At 42.6% G+C, this 23,885-nt stretch overlaps 1 protein-coding gene across 1 annotated transcript in view; it reads left to right on the forward strand.

Annotated features, from left to right (window-relative positions):
- ATP6V1C2 (ATPase H+ transporting V1 subunit C2) overlaps window positions 1-23,885 on the forward strand; it is a 268,763-nt gene that overhangs the window by 65,471 nt on the left and 179,407 nt on the right. The window contains exon 4 of the mRNA XM_069235932.1: window positions 17,461-17,546. Within this exon, the coding sequence (XP_069092033.1) occupies window positions 17,461-17,546 (86 nt within the window). The remainder of the gene's footprint in view (window positions 1-17,460; window positions 17,547-23,885) is intronic.

Genomic DNA, 23,885 nt, shown 5'->3' on the forward strand with positions numbered 1-23,885 from the left:
TCCCATAGTTTAGCATGGGGATTGCCTTGAAATATCTTATTAAAGTGTAGTTTCCTGTTAGGAGAAGATTGAGATATGGAGTTTGGAATCTCTGAACTCACAATTTAAAGATACATCTTTTGGTGAAGTTGGTTTTTAAATTGTCAGTTTGAAAATGCCACTTTTAGAAAGTGGGCATTTTCTTGCTTAACCATTCTGTGCCTCGGCCTGGCTGTGAATAGACGCAGCACCTGTTCTCCATGTGGACCCTTTACACGGCACGTTGGAATTTTTCACACATTAACCCTGGGCGTCAAATCTTCAACATCTCAGCAAGCACCTGAGGCTACGTGTCCGGAAATCAATGCATCCTTCGCCTGCATTGGAAAGAATCGATGCATTAACTACCTGTCGGGAAATGAATCGACCCACGGCCTCACTTTGTGAGTAAGGAATCGACGCATCACCTCTCCAGCAGCTTTATTTTTGACGCATACCAGGTACTTTTTGCTAAAACAACGCATCCATTGATTCTTATGGATTAAGAGCCTTTTTACTGTAAACATCTCTTTTTGTGTATTGTTAGAAATGGGGTCTCTAGTGAGCAGAGGTATACATTCTTGTCCAAGTAGGGACCACAATCCTGGTCAGGGTAAGTCACACACAATCCAAATTATCCTGTACCCACCCTCTGGTAGCTTGGCACAGAGCAGTCAGGCTTAACTTAGAAGGCAATGTGTAAAGTATTGGTGCAATAAATCATGCAATAACACAGTGAAAACACCACAGAAATACACCACACATGTATAGAAAAATATAAGATATTTATCTGAGTAAATTAAGGTCAAAACAATCAAGATTTGATAATCACAAGTTGAAATATCACTTTTGCAATGATAAGGAGAGTCTTAAGTCTTTAAAAATCAACAAATGTCTCTTTTGTGCACAAAGTACCTGGTATGCGTCAAAATTACACGCACGAAGACCGCAGAGGAAGAGATGCGTGGAAAAGGAAGGTGTGCGTCAGATTTCCAGACACGCACGGACGATGCGTCAATTCTTATCCTCGAGGTAAGGGCTTTGAGTCGAATTCCAGCACGCAGTCTTGAATCCTCACTACGATGCGGGGTGTTATGACGCCCAGGGACAATGCGTGGAAATCCTGGGCGTGCAGGACAAAGTCACAGGTGCTGTGTCGATCCAGTTGGCGATGCGTCGGAGTTTCTGTCGCAACGCTGACGCTGCATCGATCTCTACTCGGTGAGCCAGACTGCGTTGCTGCGGGTCAGCGATGCGTGATTCTTTCACCGCTAGGCAGGCTGTGCGGCGATTCCGGCAGGCTGTGCATCGATTTTCGCCACACGAGGAGTTCCTTTGCAGAGATGAAGTCTTTTTGGCCCAAAGGCTTCAGGACCAGGAGGCAAGCTCAATCCAAGCCCTTGGAGAGCACTTCTCAGCAGAGCCAGAGGCCAGCAAGGCAGCAGTCCTTCACAACAAAGCAGTCCAGGTCAGACCTTTGGACAGCCAGGCAGCTCCTCTTGGCAGGTTGCAGGATCTGGTTCAGAGTGTCTGCCCCAGGAAGTGTCTGAGTTGGTAGGGTCAGGTACCCAGTTTATATATCCAAAAGTGCCTTTGAAGTGGGGGAGACTTCAAAGAGTGGTTTTGAAGTCCACAAGGCCCCCTTTCAGTACAACCTGTCTGCCAGGGTCCCACTAGGGGGTTTGGCAGTCCACTGTGTGAGGGCAGGCCACTGTCCTTTAAAAGATAAGTGTCAGGCCCTCCACCCTTCCAGCCCAGGAAGACCCATTCAGTATACAGATGAGTGCAGGTGTGACTGAGCATTCTGTGTTTGTGGTTGTCTGGGTGAAATGCACAAGGGAGCTGTAAACCAGCCCAACCAGACATGTATTGGAGACAGGCTGTAAGGCACAGATGGATTTTAAGTGCAGAGAAATGCTCACTTTCTAAAACTGGCATTTCTAAAATAGTAATATAAAATCCAACCTCACCAGTCAGCAGGATTTCGTATTACCATTCTGGCCATACTAAATATGACCTGTCTACCCCTTTTTGATCATAATCTACCACTCAAACAGTATATTAGGGTAGCCCTAATACTAGCCTATGAAATGAGCAGGCCTAACAGCAGTGGGAAACAAATTTAGGAGTTTTTCATTACCAGGACATATAAAACACACAGGTATATGTCCTGCCTTTTACCTACATAGCACCCTGCCGCCTTGTGGGTTACCAAGGGTCTACCTTAGGGATGATTTATATGTAGAAAAATGGGAATTTAAGGCTTGGCAAGTAAATGCCAAGTTGAAGTGGCAGTGAAACTGCACACACAGGCATTGCTATGGCAGGCCTGAGACATGGTTAAGGGGCTTCTTCTGTGGGTGGCACTATCAGTGCTGCATGCCCACTACTAGTATTATTCAATCTAAAGGCCCTGGGCACTTTACCAGGGACTTACAAGTAGATCAAATATGCCAATTGGGTATGAACCAATGTCACCATGTTTTAAGGGAGAGAGCATATGCACTTTAGCACTGGTTAGCAGTGGTAAAGTGTGCAGAGTCCTAAAACCTGCAAAAACAGTGTAAAAAAAGTGAAGGGGCAGGCAAAATGTTTGGGGTGACCACCCTCAGGCTGTCAGGTCTAACATGTATGTTGGATTTTTGTTCTTTTGGTCTTGTTTGATTTAGATAAATATTGGCTATTTTTCTAAACTGGAACTGGTGTGAAGTCCTTTTGTGGTGTTTTCACTGTGTTACTATGTGTTTGTGCAAAGACTTTACATTTTGCCTCTGAGATAAGCCTGACTTGCTACCAAGGGGGTGAGCAAGGGTTATCTTGGGTGTGTGACTCCCTTGTACTGACTAGAGTAAGGGTCCCTACTTGGGCAGGATGTAAACTGACTGCCAGCTAGAGATCCCATTTCTAACACTGGCTATAGAACTGTTGCAATAGAACTGTTGCCAACCAGTGGAAAGTGCTTCTACTCCTCATTTCAACATGGCATAATTAGTTTACCTATAAGTCTCTAGTATCACAGTGTACCCAGGGTCTGTAAGTTGAATGTCACAAGTAAAATGTTGCACACATTGTGCCATCCACGGTAGTGGCAATGTAAACATGACTGCATGCCTGCCACCAGTAGCCTGCTGTTCAGGTTTAAACTGCAAATATGACCTGTCAAAAGGACCACATTTGACAGGCCCAAACCCTCCTTTAAAATATTAATGTCACCACTAAGTTGGCCTTACATGCTCAAAAGACAGAGTGCATGGTGTATATACAAGGAGGACATGTAAAGTCTGAATGTTAAACTTGTCCTTAGAGTGACAAGGCTATTTTCACTGTGGCAGGGTTTTAATTGTAATACTTGTTATCTCAGCTTAGGAAACAGCTACTGAGTTCATATGTGGACTTCTTAAAATATTTATTACAAGCCTAATTCATTGGTGTAGCCCCTGGAGCCTTTACCTCATTGGGGTCCCCAAGGTAAGTTTTACCCACTAGTTTGGCCCAGTTATAAATTTGGCATTCCAGGCACACACTGCAGAACACTTCTGGGCCTGTGAAGATCAGAAGAGGACTGCACCTGGTGTCTGAGACCTGAGAAGAGCCAAGGAAACTGGACTCACTCTCCCTTCTGTACCCAGGACAAAGAAGTGGACTCCAATGGCCATAAGGTTCACCTCCTGTTACAGCTACAGGGACACAACAAGCCACAAGAGGCCTTTTCGTGCAACTGCCCAGCTGACCAGTAGCAACTGCACCTGTACTGGACTCTGCTGTAGCCTCTGCTTGCTAGTAAGTCTCTGGGTGCCACCCCTGAGATGCTGGGGTGCTTGAGAAGTATACTTCAGTGGTGGATTAAGACTTATGAGGGCTGTTAGACCTGGCATACTTGGCTTGGTCTCCCCTATCTTTTTTGCCTCTGCATCCTCTGTTTTGACTGTGTCCTGGACTTTGTTTTTGCTGGTTTTGGTATTCTGGGCACTTTACCACTGCTGACCAGAGCTAAAGTGCAAGTGCTCCCTGTGTAAATTGTATGTGTAATTGGCTTTTCCATGATTGGCATATATGATAGAAAGGATGGCACCTCCTTAGTAAAGGGCACTAGAGGTGCCCAGGGCCTATAAATCAAATGCTACTAGTGGGCTTGCAGCACTGGTTGTGCCACCCCCATGTGTAGCACTGGAAACATGGCTCAGACCTGCCACTGCAGTGTCTGTGTGTGCAGTTTTACCTGCCAATTTGACCTGGCAAGTGTACTCATTTGCCAGGAACCAAACCTTCCCTTTTTCTACATGTAAGGCACCCCTAAAGTAGGCCTGAGTTATCCCCATGAGCAGGGTGCAGTGTATGTTAAAGGTGGGACATGTACTGATGTGTTTTACATGTCCTAACAGTGAAATACTGCCAAATTCAGTTTTCACTGTTGCAAGGCCTATCACTCTCATAGGTTAATGGGGGGCTGCCTTTCAAATAACATTTGAGTTTAGTTTCCCTTTGGGGGCAGATACAGATGTGGAGTTTGGGGGTCTCTGAACTTACAATTTAAAAATACATTGTTTGGGAAATTTGGTTTTTAAACTGTCAGTTTGAAAATGCCACTTTTAGAAAGTGGGCATTTTCTTTCTTAAACCATTCTGTGACTCTGCCTGCTTGTGTATACTCTGTCTGGGTCAGACTGACAGTTGGGCTGTTTGTGAATCTCCACTAGACAGTGACACACAGGGAGCTGAGGTGAAGCCTGCATATCCTGATGGGCCATCTGGGCTAGAGTGGAGGGAGGAGTCATCACTTACACCTTAATGGTCTGTGCCTGCCCTCACACAATGCAGTCTTCAACCCCCTGGTGTGAGTCTGGAGCCAGGCCTGGGCAAGGCAGGATTTCGTGAACAACAAAGACTTTTTGTTTAAGTTTGCCTACTTCAATAACATAAAGAGGTATAAGTAGTGGACCCAAAAACCCCAGATTTTCATATTACTTCTGGAACCAAGAGGAACCTGCAGTTGCTGCTTCCGCCTGAAAGAGGTCAAAGACTGGTCTTTGTGGTATATTCCTGCTTGTGAAGTATCTTCAAGGGCTTGGACTGAGCTTGCCTCCTGTTTTGAAGTTTCACGGCCATCAAATACTTCCTCTGCAAGCACTTAGACTCTCTGCTGAGACTCCTGCCCTGCCAAGTGGTGCCCTATCCAGTCCCTGGGCCCTTGAAAGTGAAGCTGGTAGAAAAGAAGGCTGAAATCCATGCACAGGAAGCCATACGAGGAAAATTTTGATGCACCACCTGCAACGTGGCTATAAAATCGACTCAAACCCCTCACAGCTTGTTTTTTCCATCCCCGTGTGTCCGGATTTTACACCCATCGTCGCTGGGTGTCAAAATCATCATGAACCTGTGCGGATTCGAGGTGTCCCGTCTGGAAATCGGCGTATCGCTCTCTTGTTGGATCGAAAAACGATGTATCGACGACCCGACAGGAGAAGAAACAACGCACAGCCAAACTTGGGAGTAAGGAATTGATGCACTGCTGACTTTTCCGATGCACGCTTGCCCGTGCACCTTTATTTTTTACGCAAACCAGGTACTTTGTGTAACAACGTTTCCATTGTTTCCTATGGAGTAAGACTTTTTAATTTAAAAATTCATAACTTTATTTGTGTATGTTGAATTTTTGTCGTTTTGGTCTTGTTTGATTTAGATAAATATTGCCTATTTTTCTAACCTAGTGTGGTGTCCATTTTGTAGTGTTTTCACTGTATTACTGTTTGTTGGTACAAAGACTTTACACATTGCAATTTAAATACTGGCAGTACATCACAATCAATAATATTAAAAAGTCAAATTCTTTAATGTAGTTTCATTCAGATCTTCTCTTAATTTTTAAAACTGCACATATTCACAGCAGAAACAGCCAACGTGTTTCGTCCTTAACAAAGGACTTCTTCAGGGCTACAATATAATAAATATGACTCCCTTTCAGTGTGCACATTTACATATACTTCAACAAACATACATAACAACAAAACACTATAAAGTTAAACAAAATAATACATATAAGAGATACCTATATTTTAAAGAAAGAAAAACATCTTCTTAAAAGAACCATACAGTTTGATCACTAACCTGTTGTGAAAAGAACCTGACAAGGGAATGCTTCAGCTATGAAAAGCAGAAAGTACATATACAAAAGACAGAAGAAACAAAAAGATTAATAACCTATTATTCATACAAACAAAACAAAAAGATATTACGGCTGTGAAAAACAGAAAATATACAAATGTAGAAGAAAGGAGAAGCAAAGGACTACATACTACCAACAACCTATATTTGAAAAACACACCTGGGATATCCCGTTTCAAACTAAATTGGTTTTAGACTTTCAATTATCCAAATATCCAATTATATGTGCTTTCTAATCAATATCCCAAAATTGAAAAATATATATTTATTATGCAAAAGACCATGTTTGAAACCCTAAATATAAAACCCTTTCACGTAACCCAGTACAAAATGTATATGATAATATTATACTTTTATTTAAGCCATAATTACTTGCGTAAGTATAAAAAACCTTGCACATACCAAATAATTTGATTCCACTTTGATCCGCCATATTTGAGGGGTCATTCCCAATGTGATAAAAATATCAAATACATCCAGTATCAGTGCCTAATATAAAATAAGAGACTGCATCACTTCACCAAAAGATTTTAATACATTAAAATGCAAACTATGTTTATTGAGCCAATGTTCCAACATGTCGACACTAGATATTTTTACAATTAAACCATTCAACAATCTTATTCGACCGGCAAGCACAATTCACTATCAATGATAACAAAGAATCAAAGAGTCAGTAGTTCATTTACTAATTAACAGACGCGGTCCATCAAGGACTGCTAAGCCATTCATTTGAGTCGTCAATCTACTAGTTGCCTGCCGATCACAATCCACTAAGATCAGTAACATCATGTTAAATAGGGAGCATGTCCGCTACCCATTAAACATGTAACAAACACCTTGAAGTTGTTACTATGTTGCTCCAGAGTAGGAAACAAAGTCCTCATAAGGACGAGTTATGTGTACTCCATAATAATCATAGATATTTTTAAGCAACTTGTAATGTGCACCTAAAGATAGGTTGTTGCCATTTCATATAACAATGTTGCTCCAGAGCAAAACACAGTCCTCGCATAGCGAGTTATACGTATTTTGTAGCAGTCATCGATAATCTTAAAACAGCAACTGAGTCCATACACTTCCCTTATCACGTGTTAACATAAACTGTTGGTGTTTGGCATTTTCCTCAAATATCAGAAATGATTTTATATTTGAAAGCTCAAAATGAAAATAGTTAAAATATAGCGATTCGTCATAGCCTTTATAAATTTCCAATACCTTCATGCATGCCAAGAAAAGAACACCAGTCCTCGCTGTGTCCATACGCAAGACATGTAACAAACCGAGTTGTTCGAGGTGCCCGATTTTAAACACCCGCCTCTCCAGTTACCCCCAATTCATCATCAGAGATGTTCCACCAATCAACCCGAGGCAGCCAGTCACATGTGTAGAAGAGCACCATTCCCCGAAAATTATCATAACCATGGCAGCCATCTTTGAACAGGTCCCTTCATTTATGTCCAAACGTACTGTAGATGTCTACCAATAAAGAAATAAAATATTAAAGAATCTAGATAAAAAATAATACCAATATGTACCATCACTATAACATAAACAAGAAATATTTAATAGTCAAAGATGTCGCCGATTTGTAAAACCATCATCTCATTAGTTGTTAACAGTAAAAAAACGGGGGCGAGCCGGATGTTGTATTCATGACTCAACATAGACTGTGAGAGTAATTACAACTTACTTTTCTTCATCACTTCAATCTCATAGTAGATTAATACTAGTTTTAAAAGCAGTGTCATTTGTAGGAGTTAATCGTGACCATAACGGCCATCTTTAAATAGATCCCCTCATTTGGAACTGTCACTTCCAATTGTGACTAGACTGTCATGTAACCTGAGCATATCATCCATACTTAGATCGAAAGTGGTGTTGATGTAAAAAATCACTGCAACATATGTAGGAAATATTTAATGACCAAAAATGTTGGTCATACCCAATTCATTGATGCCAGCATCTTATCAATTATTCAATAAAAAAAACAGAATATTATGTTTATGAATCAAAATAGCAGTAAATCAACATATAATATGTTCAAATTCCAACTACGACCAAGATATCATGTAACCTAAGCATGTCATCCATATTTAGACAACATACAATCACCCTATACTTCCATCTGTCATATTTACGGCATGTGTTAAAAACAACACGCTTGATTCAATGGTGCCAATGATCCCCAAAGAATAATGTTAGAAGAAATAATGAAGTTCATCATCAGTATTATGGCCCATTTCCACAGACCCTAAGTGACAGATCTATGCAGCCTCTTTACGACAAAGTTAATTAATACATTTCCTTTGAGATAAGCCTGCCTGCTTGTGCCAAGCTACCAAGGGGGTGAGCAGGAGTTGTCTTATGAGTGTAACTCCCTTACCCTGACTAGAGTGAGGGTCCCTGCTTGGACAAGGTGCAAACTGACTGCCAACCAGAGACCCAGTTTCTAACAAGTACTAAAATCAGAAGTTAACATTTTTCGTCCTGAATCTTTGAAAATTTGATCTTGAACATTTATCTGCTCATTGTTAGGGAACCAATTGCTATAGAGCTTATCATCTTATAAAAGGTTTCACTCATCTTGTGCTTTTTTGTCTTCATTAGGTAGGGTCTTGAAAACAGAAAATCATCATAAAATCAGCAACTGATTAATTAGCAATTACATCATCTCTTGAACTGTCCATTTGTTGGTAAAGAGTGTACGTAATAGATCTGTATGCATTGTTGTGAGATCAGGGCCTGTCATTCTGTATCTAAAGCCTCCTCAAGTCCTGTGAATAGAAACAGCCCGAGAAAGGTTGGTCTTTGAGATCATCCATGGTGCATGATCTCAGGGATATGTTTGAACTGTAGGACCTTTTTCATGTGATTAAATCTTGCAGAGTCAGCTCTCTCTGTACTGCTGTGTAGGTGGTACCTATGTAAAGGAGCCTCTTGGCTTGATTTTGCTACAAATTAGAGATAATAGATGTCTACTAGTTCCTTAAGTTCTTTGCCTTATCATTCTGTTGATCACCTTGAGAGTCAATCAGTCATGCAGGATGCCAACCAAGCTTAATAACTTGATGGATTTGCTCCTCAGATAGTTCCAGTAGAACAGAACTTATCTGATTCACTCTAATTAGCTAGGTCTTCTCAGTGCAGGGATGAGAAAGAAGAACACCATGAAACATCCACAGCAGTCCTATTCCCTGTCGTGAGTGCAACCCAGACCAGCTTTAGGGTGGTGCGACTGGTGCAGCCGCACTGGACACTGACCTGGAAGGGGCGGGGGCACTGAACTGGCAGGTTAGTGCAGTGTTGAGCAGTGACTTTTTTTTAAAACACCTGCTGCAGAGTTCCTTGTGTGTCCACAATTCAGGGAACACTAAAAATGCCAAGAGAACTCTTGTAATGGAGGGAAATCAGAGTTTTGTCTAGTAGCAGTTTTGAATAGCCATAAAATAGTGCAGAGGGTTAATATGCCTGCTGCACAAAACAGATCTGTGTATTTTATGTAGCTATCTGTGCGGATTAGTAAAACCAGCCTCTACCTGTGCTTTAAAACAAATCAAATGCATGATAGGGGCTATGGAGAAATGAAGGTCACTTTTGCCAGGTGGTAATGAGGGATTTCGAGGAGGTCAAGGGGGGTGGCGCCAAAAAAGATTGTTGCACTGTGTGCCACCAGCTCTAAAGCCGGCCCTGAGTGTAACCCTACTGCAGCTTACATGAAGCTAATGCAAAGAAAGATAGCAAGGTCTGCTCTCCTTTTTCATCCCTGTAGAACTCCTTCTACATAGCCATACATCTCTCTCTGGTGGTGTGTGTCCACCACTGCCAGGCAAGTTATCCTCTTTGTACTGCTGTGCCAGAAGTTGTGTTTTCTTAAGGAACAATGATTTCTCTTTAATGGTCGGCTGTCTGAAAAACAACACTGGCCTTTGTAAAACCTTGCACTGATGTATTGTACTAACCCTGAGGATTCCCTCCTTTTCCTCGAATCACGTTCCTGTATCTGAAAACCCATCCTGAAAGGAATATGGTTTCAAAATCTACAACAACATTGTCCCTGAATTGAAGCAGTTGAGCATTGCTCCTGAAATTGTCCTAAAGTCTTTGTAGGTATGGAAACAAGCAGGGGGGAGAGAGCAAGGGAACACGTGCATTTCGATGTGCACTTTGAATGCAAAATCAAATAGGCATTGACAAATCCAAGAGGCAGACCTGCCTACAGAGCATGCACAGACCAACAACACTTTAAAGCCATATGGCACTATATGCAGGTTGCTGAATGTCATTTAAGCTTGAGGCACGTGTCTCCGTTGCTAGTGTGAACTGCGAGTGTGTTTTGTGTCCCTGCTCTCAGGGTGTGCAGTGTCACTGTGCAGAGGAGTGTGATGTATGATCACTGCTGGTAGGATGTTTTGTGTGTCACTGCAGTTGGGTTTTATTTTGTTTATTGCTGCTGGCACAGTGACATGTTACTGATGGCAGTGAAATTTTGGGTCATTGTCATAGAATCCTGTGTTTTGTTTCTTTTGATGTTGAGAAATAAGTATTTAGAGCAAAGTCTATGTTTTAGTGTCTTAGCTAATGGTGTAATATCCGCGCATTTTTTTTATGAGATGGGTTGTTTCTGGTATTTTACGCAACAGATGATTGGTGAGTTTGATTTCAGTCTTGGAAAATAGAACATTAGGCGTAAGTACAGGGATCTTTCACGGAGACCTCAGAGTAAGCTCAGTCTGTGTGAGATGTGGCAAGTCGAAAACTGGCAGAGGTAAAACCAGCAGCACCCTAGACATAAAATAGGATTGCAAACAGTGCCGAAGCACGCCACTTCCTCTAGCTCCAGAAATGCGAAGCACATGCATGTTTGTAACATCTCCTCCAGCGCTTACCTGCAGCACCTCGTTATTTCAGACGATTGATCTGAATGCAGCCCTGTCGCCCAAAACCTGGCCTGCACCACCCAACTACTCCAAAGCTGGGAGGCCTCAAACAGCTGTTCCAAGTAACTCTCTGCTAATGTACAGCACCATTTGGATTTAAATACCTAGGACCTCAAAAGCAGGTTTGCCGTTGCAGCTTAGTTCTGATGTGCGGCGCTCCATGCTGAGCTAGATTCCACGAATCACTTTTGCCAAAAAAATCCTAACTCAAAACTACCCTGTTTTAAATTAATCCCTTCTCTTCTTTGCATTGATACTTCCATTACCCAACGTCGCCATCCATATGTTATTCACCTAAGAAGGATTAAATTCTGTCCCATATTTACAAAAACTTTCATGCAACGCAGCGGTTCTCTCAAAAAGGCTGCGCTGCGTTGCGTGAAGGAGAGAGAAGGATAGTGTCATAGCTACAGAGATATGGCCTTCTCCCCCCTCCTCCGTAGCACCGGCGCACAGTCAGTCTGAAGAGCATCATGCATGCACCTTCACACAATAGCGCAGAGGTGTCTGAGTGAGTCTACCATAGGTTTTGTGCTGAAAGGTTACTGTGTACAGTGCAGCACACATGCAAAGCCAGAAAAGAAAGGAGAAATTAAAGTATTTCTCCTTTTAATGCCTTCTTGAAAGTGCCATTATTTATTGGCGCAAAACCCTTTCTACCGTTGTTAGTAGATAGGGTCTGGCGCCAAAAATGATGGGTGGTTGCATGGGAACATCCATATACCAGCCATGTAAAGCCACGTTGGCGCAGAGAAATGTAAAGCAGAAAAGCACTGCTTTGCATTACTTTTAGGCACCTTTCCAGCATAAAACACGTTTGACGTTGTGCGCTGGAAGGTAAATCCCACAAAAAACATTTTGTGTGGGTATGTGTCATTTTTGTGACGCAAGCCAAGTGCAAAAGGTTTGTATATCTGGGCCTTTGTTTGTGATTTCCCCGCAAACAGCAGGAGATTCATGGCAACTGTGTGTCTGATCTGAAGATGGGCAGGGTCAGGGCGACAGTAGGCCTCGACTCTGGGGAGAAATTGCCTTTTCCAGTCTGTGCTTAACAGAATGGCGGGCACTATGATATGGAATATACAACATATCACTAGGCTGAAGACCACCTTTCCGTAAATTGTGCCTTTTACTTCAGTGGACCAAAAACGATTTAGGCTCTGAGAAGTGCTTGAAATTGAAAAATTGAAGTGCAGGTACTCTGTGCCAGAGTACCTACTTGTTTCTGAGAAGTGCGGTTACTCTCCAATTAAATGTATTACGTTTTTCTTGAGATGTGCCGGTACTCTCCCTCTCAAAATAAAAAAGTGCCAGTACTCAGTACCGGGCAGTACCGGCCCGTTTAAAGCACTGGCTCTGAGTCAGAAATAAAGAAGCCTTGCCCTGGAGTGTTAATCATAGTCAAATACAAGGCTGCAAATGTATAAATATTGGACGGGAGCTAAAAAGAAGACAGACATCCCTGTTACTAGAAACATAAGTACTAATCGTGTGAAGCACACATTCACCCAATAGGAAAAAACACTTTCGCTGCAGTGCGTCACTCATTGCGCTTTCTAAAACATATACAAATATATTAATACAACATATGATATAACTTACTTTGGAATTGAAAGCAAAAATGTGTATTTTTGCGGAATTATTCGCAGGCTCCATACTACACAACGATAGTAAGGTCACAAGCAGGGATTTAGACAAGCAGGCTAAGGCTGAAACACCCCCCTCCTTAGTGGAGAAGGAGAATCAGTGCTATATGTTCATTATAGTACCAGGTATCCTCTACCACGACATTGACAGGGGTAAAACTGACTTGTGCATTAATTTGAATTAGGTTAAGTGGTAATCCAGTAGAAGCAAGTCCCAGCGGTTCAGAATGAAATGACAATACTGCTTGTTACATACCCCAGTAGCATCTGTTTAGCAGAAATGAGGGCCCCAAGTATGTAGGGTGTAGCCCTGAAGGGGCTTGCCCTTGACAAACCACCACCATGCTGTTAGTCACGGCAGTGACAACTTCCAATTAGAAGGATAAACGAGACGTATTACATACAATTATCTAATGTGTTGCCCAGTGCTTAATTTGTAAATAAAAACGTGCCGGTGCTCAAAGCCCTCCTTTTAAACACGCGGCTGCTGCAATTAAATGTGCGAACACGGAATACTGAGAGCGTAATCCCGAAGCCATCTCGGGCCTCTTCAATTCATTTAAAACTCCTCCCTGTCCCTTCAGCCCACTCTTACAGCTTTCTGCTTTCTCCCATTGTAAAGCTTTTTCGTGTTTCTCTTCCTCCGTCTTTCCCATATGTGTCTTTAGTTCGCTGTAAATGCTTGAGGCAAAACAATAAGCGCCGGCCCTCAAAAATAAGTGCCGGTGCTCAGCACCGGTTACAACAAGCAAACATTAAGCACTGGTGTTGCCTTGAGCTGGTTTGGGCCAAGATGTTATGGGTGCCACATACATAGTACAAACATATGGACACAGAGCATCCTAGATGCAGCTGGTTGGGAAAACATTGCAAACTGCCTCAGAGGGCTGTGCTCGAATGTCGCTTAAGCAGCCACAGATTGCTTAGCAAATTCAGATGCTGTGTGTGAACTTCGACGGACCCACACCGGTGGAAACATAGGGCCATATTTATACTTTTTGACGCAAAACTGCGCTAATGCAATTTTGCGTCAAAAAAATTAGCGCCGGCTAACGCCATTCTGAAGCTCCATGCGGGCACCGTATTTATTCAATTACGTTAGCCGGCGTTAGCCGCCGGCGCTGCCTGGTGTGCGTGAAAAAAAATTACGTACACCAGGCAGCGCCGGCGTAGGGGAATATGGAGCTTGGGCGCCAAAAAATGGGGCAAGTCAGGCTGAAGCAAATTTTTCGCCTCAACCCGATTTGCGCCATTTTTTTCGACTCCCAACCCCCATTGAAATGACTCCTGTCTTAGCAAAGACAGGAGTCATGCCCCCTTGCCCAATGGCCATGCCCAGGGGACTTCTGTCCCCTGGGCATGGTCATTGGGCATAGTGGCATGTAGGGGGGCACAAATCAGGCTCCCCTATGCCACAAAAAAAAAAAAAATATTACTTACCTGAACTTACCTTATGTTCCCTGGGATGGGTCCCTCCATCCTTAGGCGTCCTCCTGGGGTGGGCAAGGGTGACAGGGGGGGTCCCTGGGGGCATGGGAGGGCACCTCTGGGCTCCTTCCGAGCCCACAGGTCCCTTAACGCCTGCCCTGACCAGGTGCTAAAAAACGACGCAAAAGCGGCTGGACGTCATTTTTTTTGACCCGCCCACTCCCGGGCGTGAGTTTTGCCCGGGAGTGTAAATACGGCACACATGCCTCGGAGTCAATTTTTTAGACGGGAACGCCTACCTTGCATATCATTAACGCAAAGTAGGTGTCCACGCTAAAAAATGACGCAAACTCCATGGACTTTGGCTCTAGACGCGTCTAACGCCAAAGTATAAATATGGAGTTAGTTTTGCATCGGAATTGCGTCAAAAAAAACGACGCAATTCCGGCGCAAACAGAGTATAAATATGGCCCATAGTGTGTAGGGCTTGCTTCTTTATCCTATAGGAGAGTCATTTGCAGTCCAGTAAATTGTAGCCTGACACCTGCTGCTATTCTCCAGCAGACAGTTGTGTACACAACTCTTACGGCCATCAAAGGAACCAGTTTAGTTCCCTGGACACAGGCGGAGTCTCAGCTCCTTAGTAAATCATGGGTCGTAGACAAGCAGCACTGGTAAGGACAATCTAAACTGGAGCTATGTGTCACATCCAGCGGCCTGCGGTGCCAGAGACTGCAACTACTGGAAGGCGACTGCCTCCAATGCAAATTACTGAAGTGTAACGCCCTGCGTTGCTGTAAAACTTGTCGGCAGGCACTGGCGTGCGTTCATTGAATCTGCTGGAGTATTTCTTATTCACAATGCCTTTACTTGAGCAGCAAGCTTTAGGGATGTGTTCCTGACTTTACTAGCAATAGAAAGGCATATTCTTTCCCATGGCGTGGATGCATGAAAACGACCCTTTAACGGATATATGATTTTCATTTTCATAGTGCCTTAAGAGAAAACCTAATTGTTTCAAAACGAGAAGTACTGAGGCACATCACTTAAAACGAGAAGTCTGTGCAACAATACCCGATGTGAACAAAAACGATTGCTTAACTGTGCGATGGTGGGAAGTTTTTAGCTTTGAATTGTCATGTAATTGCCTCACATAGGCGTAAGTTGTGCCAGGACATGAATGCACTTGAAACAATTTCGGGAAGTTCACCCTTCCTCTTCTGGATGTAGCAGTACTGCGCATGTTCCATCAAAGTATGTAAAGCAAACTTAGAGGGCCTCAAAACACTCAGTGGAGCATCGAGTGGAGATCCGAGCAGGCTCGGGTGTGCACAACAAGATCTGAAATAGCAAAGAACAGGGACGACCCTACATTAGAACACCCACATTCTCTCCTGTTGGTGGTGGCTCCAACTCTCCAGCCAATAAGCTGGAGATTTGGAAAGTTGCAAGACCGTAGGTTAGCAGCTGTCAACACAGAAAAGGGGCTGGTGACCAGAACTGCTAGGGATAGCGGTATGAAGGCAACAACCATTTTACAGCATATTAGTTCCCCCTGCAGGTGCCTATGATTCTCTTTGAAAAGGTGTGTTTTAAAATGGCTGCCAGCATCGTTTGCACGGTGCACAGTACATTCATATGTATTTATCATGAAGTCCCTCGTTGGGTGTTTACATCCAAATTCCCACATATACACAGTTGCACCGTAGGACCAAGCTGGGGGTACTAAAAGGGAAAGTCATGTAGAACCAGCTGCACATCCACACTGGGAACACTCCTGACCTGATTTTTTAGCTCTGGCACTTAAGATGCACCCTACATTATTGTAGCGCAACAGTGATCTAGGAAGCCCATCACTGTGTTGCCAGTGAACCTCTTGATGCCAGAGGTCTATTTTGCCCTTTAAAGCATAGTGAGTCGCAAAGTAACACATAGATAAAGTGAAAAAATGCTGTCACTCATGCGAAGAGCCAGTGGTTGAAGTGGGCTCATCTAATCGCCTCTTGCTCATAGATGCCAACAGATCCATTTCAGGACAAAAATGGCATTATTTTATCTGTCTCCAACTTAAAATTGCCTTTGCTTTAATGTATGTCAGAGGGGAAAATTAAGTATGCATGATGCTGTTTGTTGTATTGAGCGGAAGGAAAGTGCGCTTGAGAATTTACCAGACCAATCAATGAAACCTGCTGTCCAAAAGCCCATATATGCAAGGCAGAAACCAGTAGGTTAAAAATCACTCCACATGACCCGTACCTCTGGTTATACCAAGGGTGCAAAGCAAGTAAATCTGACCCTCCTTAAGAGAGTTCCTTTTTCCATTTCATCTTCCTTCCATCCATCTGTTCACCCATCCCACTACCCATCCATCCATCCATATACATATCCATCCTTTTAGTCATCCATCCACCAATATAGTAATGAATCCATCTATCCATCATTTCACTCTTCCCCATGTCTATTCCTCATCTGACGATCCATTCACCTTTTCACCTGTCTGTCCTTTCACTCTTCCATCCTTGATTTTACCTTACATCTATCTATCCTCTATCATTTCACCCTTCCATCCATTCATTCTTTTACCCTTCCCTTCACCATTCCAATCTAATAATTTTCTTCCTTATATCCTTTCACATGGCCTTCCTTGCAGCCTTCTAAATTGCCTTCCTTCCACCTTTCCGTTCTCCTCCTGGTTTTTCTTTCCTCTTTCTAACTACCATACTCAGCCTGCCATCCTTAGTTTTCATTCTTAACTCTGTTATGGGCACGTTTTGTATTTTGTCCCTTGCTCTCTGGGAATTCCCCTATTTTCATAATTTCATCATTTATATTTTTTCCTTTTCTGTGCATATCAGCCTGACTCCCACACCCTAATGTCATGGTATTCCTGAACACTGTCTGCAGACCTGGAGACTGAATAGGCCATGAACCTCTAATTGATGTTTTAGTGGGACACTGTTCATCAGGCCCAGTGGCAGCCCCCGCTTAGGCTGCTTAAGTGGTTGACTCCCCACACCACTGTCTCACACCCATCTCCTACACCCACGCATCCCATATTTTCATTAAATGGCATTAGCCCTTTCTATTGGGATTATTTTGGTTTGGTTTTCATTTGCCTAGTTCACTCTCGTTTTACATCAATGTTATAAGTAGTCAAATAAGGCGCTTTGCATCCTTTTTTAGAGTACAGGTAGGCTCTGATAAGGTTATTGCCGTGATGTTTCGTGGTCATTTGATTACTAAAATATATTTCCTGTTACTTTTCAGTGTCATCAAGAAGCTTGCACAATACATCGGGGATGTGATGGAAGATTCAAAAGATAAGGTCCAAGAAAATTTGCTGGCAAATGGAGGTAACAAACTAATCTGCACTTAGTCATTTAAGGGGAATCCTTATGTTTCATTCCTAAAGTAGAGAAATTATTTTGCGGGCAAATGCCGCTGCTACTTGGCGACAAGATTAATCACCAGTTCCAACCTACGGGCAGGTGAATGTATTAATTGTTTTGCCTACTCTGTCTGTCATTAGGAAATCCCTTGACTACTCCAGTGGGAGATACATAACATTCTGGCTAGTATCTCCCTGTAAATTAATAAGAATTACAAGTTATTTCCCTGGAAAGCAGAATAACACACAGACCCTGGAATACCGAGTCATATTCCACGTGTTCTTCCCCTTTCGGGGAAAATAAATTCCCATGTTTGCACCCATTTACCTTCTGCATAAAGCATGGGGTAAAAGGTGTGGGGACTTTTGTTTTGGTTGTGAGAGGCCGAGGTGGCCGAGGGGGCAAAGAGATGGCTGAGAGCTTTTTATTTCAGCTGTGAGGACCTTTTTGCTCCCGCCATACTACTATACATGAGCTGTTGGAGGCAGGTCGGAGGAGTTGCCCGCAGCTCCACATTCAGCTCTGGATTCCTGGGCCGAGAGAAACGCTAAAGCTTGTCTGTGCCTGGAGCGGTCTCTCTCCCTACACCGGGGGCTGCCACCCCACGAAACTCGGGATGAGGCCTGTAGTGTGCTGCGTCAAGCTTTGGCCCTCACGATCCTTTTGTGGAGAGGGATTTCTGAGGGGCCGATTCCTAGAGGGCTGGTTGCTGAAAAAGGAGATACAAGGCCTGGATTTACAGTTTCGGGCCCGTATCTTCACTTTAGACACCAACCATCACGAGGTACTGGGGCTGGAATGGGCCATAGCCTGCGAAATCTGAGATTGCTTGATTTACTTCTACATGAGATTCCCAGTTCTGGATCCTTTAGGCCCATATTTTCTTGCTGCTTTCAGCAAGAAGGAAATGTGCACAGAAAAGCATTAGGTTTTACCTGGTGACTTTCAGCAGATACCTGTACACAAGGCTTCTGCTAATAAGTCTCGCTATTAACATCTGGATGGACTCACAGCATACATTTTAATAATTTTTCACATTTAAACAAGCAGGCTTAAAAAAAAAAAAAAAAAAATTGAGTCGGAAAACTGTTCATAACATGACCAGTTTTCTACAGTGCTTTATATCAGCATATAATAATAATTATTATCTACGCCAGTCCACCCTGACCTTTGAAGTGTAAAAAAACGGAGTCGTTGAGACCAGTTTTGAGCTAGAAATACAGGCAGCAGGGATTTATATTACAGTATTTACCAGCACTCGACAGAATGACAAGTACAGTAACCGAGTAAGATGACCCTTCCAATTGCCTGACACAATTAATCCTGTCCAGTTTAATGGCGAATAGACTCGTTTTCCCATACATAGTCACTACTTACAGTCACTTCTAATTACTGTCCCTCACCCGTCTGCACTTACAAAGCTAGTGTTTAGTTCATTTGTACCAAAGCACCCTGAATGCCCTAAGGTCGATGTGTGGTGCGGATAACATATATAACCTGTTGTTATAATGCTGCCTAAAGTGAATGGAAATAAAGAGCAATATACAAAAACATAACATGTCAAAGTAGCATCCCAGCATCTTCACTTAGTGTTAGCAGCATCCACAAAGGGTTGTGTGAATGAGATCCTAGGTGATTGAAGCTATGCAAGCTGGGGTAGGATTTCACTCGAGCACGTGATGGAGTGGTGGCAGGCAGGTGTGGCCAGTGCAGGGACTGGGGCAGCTCAGAAGGGGCCTGGGGGTGGGTGTATAAGGATGTAACATTAGATCAGAGTCTATATGTTTTTCTGAAAAGAAGGGTTTCGAAAACTGACTTCGTTGTGTCAAGACACCTAAATAATTCAGCTCTTCCACTGACACTGAAGGGCCATGAGCATGTTGCAGTGACGCGTCCCCTTGATAAAAACCTACCCATCTTCCAGGGATGACCGTGGAATAGCATGAGATTAGAACTGGTCTCGCGGATCGACGACAATCCCACAGACTGTAGCCCGGGAGCAAGGATCCCTGTAAAATGCGATTTCCTGAAAATTGTTTAAAACCTGACCCAAAATGGTCAAGAATGTAGTTTCCCCTGCGTGATAAACAAACAATTACTAAAGTTGTTCTCTGTTTGTGCCGCGGGGATTATAAACCCTGTTATCATGACCAATCCCAAAGTGTTCTGTTTTTTTCAGTTTTACAGAGTGAAAAGAGGAAGCTGACTACAAATGCTCTATTGTAAAGCCGTAGCCACAGGTCTGGTTTAGGGTGCTGCATGATTGTACTGTTTCTTGTTCCGTGTTTAAAGTGATGCATGTTTAATGAACTTCCTACAAAGAACCACTGTGTCTGGATCATACAGGAAATACATCTAAAATGTTTGAAATCCAGCCCTCTACTACAGTAGAGGGGTTTGGAAGCATTTTACAGCGGAGTTTTAGGCTAGGCACATAATTGTAGCCTCCTGGGGACAAGAGAATAGTTCGGTGATTGCTGGCACCTTGCTCTCTGATTTATGTTGGCCTGCCTATTACGCGGCTGATTATTTTACAGACAAGGACCTTGAAGGCTCGCCTCCCTTGAACATGTTACGACTTTTTTGCTTTTTCTACCATACTTTTTTCAGGAAAGAAAGCGCCAAGGACGTGTTTCCCAAGTAGGTCGATTTGTGAAGGTTGCTGTGTTTGTGTTTGCTTTGCATGCCGTGTTCACCTGTCTCCTGGAGGCGTCTTGTTTGGGCTGGAGGGATACAGTGATCAGGTTACGATGGATTTCTAAAGTAACAACCTCGTAGCTTGGTCACGATATCCATACGACTCAACGAGCGACATTCGTGTGGAGTTTGGTGTGTTTTCGTTTCTCTTACTCTCTGACAGCTGCATGCACAATGCATGAACTATCACTACCACAGAAGGAGCCGATGGTAAGATCCACCTTAAGTATGATCGTCTCCTTTCTTCCCTGTACATTGTTTCCTATTTCTCACAGATAGATTAACTATGGTTTTTATTTGGTTGCATTACAAGAAAAAGGTGTTGCTGAATAATAAAAGCTGTATGTACATGTATGTCATATTTCAGGACAAGTACTAGTAAAAAAAATGAAAATGGGCAATTAAGACTTTGTACATCTCTCTTCAAGCAGGGACACAACATGGGAACGAGCATAAAGTATATTTGCTTTACGCAGAAGCAAGACATTAATGTCACCAACGGGAAAAGTAGGCAATCATAAATGTAGTGCCTTGAAAGAAAATAAGCACTTCATGCCAATGTACAACAAACATTCACACAGGCTAAAAAAACGCTGGTGGCTATGGAGACGTTGCTAACACTAACACGTTTCCAAGCATACCGTTGGCACTGACATGTTCTATTAGACAAGCTCTGTGTAAGTAAGACTGGAGTGTTCTCACAACCACTTTCCTGTAGACATATTTATGTTATTCAAATTTGTAGACAGCACTATCACCTCAGAGGGTTTCCTGGAGCTGAGCAGGTGTGCGTCCAGCCACATTTAGGGCCTAGTGGGACTACTCGAAAAGCCAGGTCTTCAGCTTTTTACGGAATTCAAAAAACGAGGAGGAAGCTGTTATGTGTAGCAGCAGGCCATTCCATACTTTAGGAGCGATGTGGGACAAGACTGGACCGCAGCACTTACACCGTGCCTTGTGCAAAGATGAATAAAGGGAACACACATGCTGACAAGACAGGAGACCATCTCCACAAATAAGGTGAAGTGTTCAAGGCACACCACAAAGTAGATGAGAGTGGGCATCATTCATACAAGTCACACGTAAACATAGGTGCAGGCACAAACTGTGGAAGCAGACATGTACAGCCAACGCACATGAAGCACAAACACAAAGGGCCATATTAAGACCTTGGTGGATGGGATACTCTGTCACAAACATGACATATATCCCGTTCGCCGTATTACAAGTTCCATTATATCCTATGTAAAATGGCAGGCGGGATATCTGTCACGTTTGTGACGGGTTATCCCATCCGCCAAGGTCATAATCAGGTTCAAAGTTAGGCAATATGAAGGTATTGACAAACTCTAGTTGTATGTTGGGATAGAAGGCTTAATGGATGCATGCTAGTTGCAATCCCAGCTTACAAAGCTAACGTCATTTGTGGGTGTGCTGCATGAGCAGATAATAGTTTCTAGTAATTTCTGACAGGAAGGTTTTAAGCCTCCAGCTCTTCTGCACCGATTTATGCTCCCCTTTATTTACATTGGGACTGAGTAAATGAAGCACTGAATGATTTTCCTCACCTTAGTTTAGGCATTTTTTCTCGCTCTTTTGCCTGCTCACGGCTACACTGACAGAATATTATTGTGTCATGAACATGTTCTACGCATGTACACAGTTACAGAATGGGCCCATTTCTAATGAAATTCTGTTTACAAACAGATGTTACTACATGGTCGAGCATTTTGTTTTATTGTGTTTTAATTCTGCATCTGATGGCCTGGGTATTGTCCCATAAATTGATTGCATTTTAACAATTTAGAATTTAACGTTTTGCGTTCGATATGTTTTACTTTACTGAGAGTTGTATACATTGCAACTGGTTTAATTAACTACACAAATAAACTTGAAACATGAAACCGACATGGGCCTTACTTCTGTGCGCATTATTCATCCTAAATGAGCATGACAGTAGCGCATTTTAAGTGTTTATCAGTAGTACACAGCTTAGATGATCCCAGCTGCGACTGTGGCAAAACATATTTGCACCAATTTAAAGCAGTGCTAAGGATCCGGTGAAATTATGAATTAGTCCAAAATAATTTGAAAAACACTTGTAAAACACATATCTCTGATCCTATTGAGCACCGTGACATGAATAATTTTAGCAGATTAAAAAGTACTAATTCGGTCAGAAAAACCTTTATTCCTTTATAATAAACCATAAAAGTGTACCTAAGCAAAAAGAGCATTTATACATCAAACATTAAAAATTGTACACAGCGTCATCGAACATGAGCATAAATCGTAGAGCCAGCATACATATAAAAAAATTAATCCATGTGCAAGCAAATCATTAAACAATAATCATTTTAGAATTTTGAAATTCTAAATTAAATGATTAAAATAATTAAAATACAATAACAAGCTTTTTCATTTAGATTGGATCTTAAAGTGCCAAAGTACATAATAAAAAACAGCACCTATCTACCATAATCAGTTTAAGAATAAAGTACAGCAAACTATAATATAACATAAGTACTAAGCTCAGTTACTTTACAAAAATTATGAACCAGAATTACATGGCTATCATGTTTCTTAGCCTGACCGCAGCCGAAATAAATTTGTGTATCATTAAGCAGACAAAATTCAGTTTGTAAACGATGCAGTTACAACAGCGCGAGTCTGCAGTTCCTTTTATTAAGAGACTTTCTTAAGGGTACTAAAAACATTTTCCTTGGGGTTGTATAGAGCTTACAAAAGAAAAGGAAATGCAACATAGATTGTGGAATCACATGGGCCAGGTTGCCAGGTCCACCTCTCTATACACTGCTCTAATATAGTAAACCAAAAGCTATATTTAAACGAAATCTAACCAAATAAAATTTGTGAGATTGATTAGGTACAAAATAAGGGTAACGTTGTATTTAAATTGTGGTCGATAATGATTGATAGGCAGCCAACCTCCGTTTGCTGCATTCTGCCACATCCATAATCCTCATAAACATGGCAAAATATTCCCATTTGACAGCTGCTTTAGTAGCATGGTAAATACATTCTGGGTTTGCAAAAAGTTCGGGCTGCCCCATCAGGACGAGTTGCTCTTTAATATACATGAACCATGGAATGTTATGAGCTTTTTAATGCCTCAGGCAATTTAGTATCACAGGTCGATTAAGTTTAATTTGTGGTTTAGGCCAGTGGTTCCCAACCTGTGGTCCGGGCACCCCTGGGTGTCCGCAAAGCCTCCTCAGTGGTCTGCGACTGCTTAAAAAAAAAAATAATATTAACAGACTAGGTCCCCAGCTTTCAGTAAAGACTTAGGGCCTGATTACAACTTTGGAGGAGGTGTTAATCCGTCCCAAATGTGACGGATATACCACCAGCCGTATTACGAGTTCCATAGGATATAATGCACTCGTAATATGGCTGGTGGTATATCCGTCACTTTACTGTCACTTTTGGGACGGATTAACACCTCCTCCAAAGTTGTAATCAGGCCCTTAGTAGGGCGTTCCGGGATTCCAATAATGATTCAGTGGGGGTCCCTGGGTGCCAGTAATAATAAAGTAGGGGTCCACAGAAGTCAAAAGGTTGGAACCACTGCTTTAGACGATACAG

This window comes from Pleurodeles waltl, chromosome 5 (assembly GCF_031143425.1).
Source record: "Pleurodeles waltl isolate 20211129_DDA chromosome 5, aPleWal1.hap1.20221129, whole genome shotgun sequence".
Lineage (NCBI taxonomy): Eukaryota > Metazoa > Chordata > Amphibia > Caudata > Salamandridae > Pleurodeles > Pleurodeles waltl.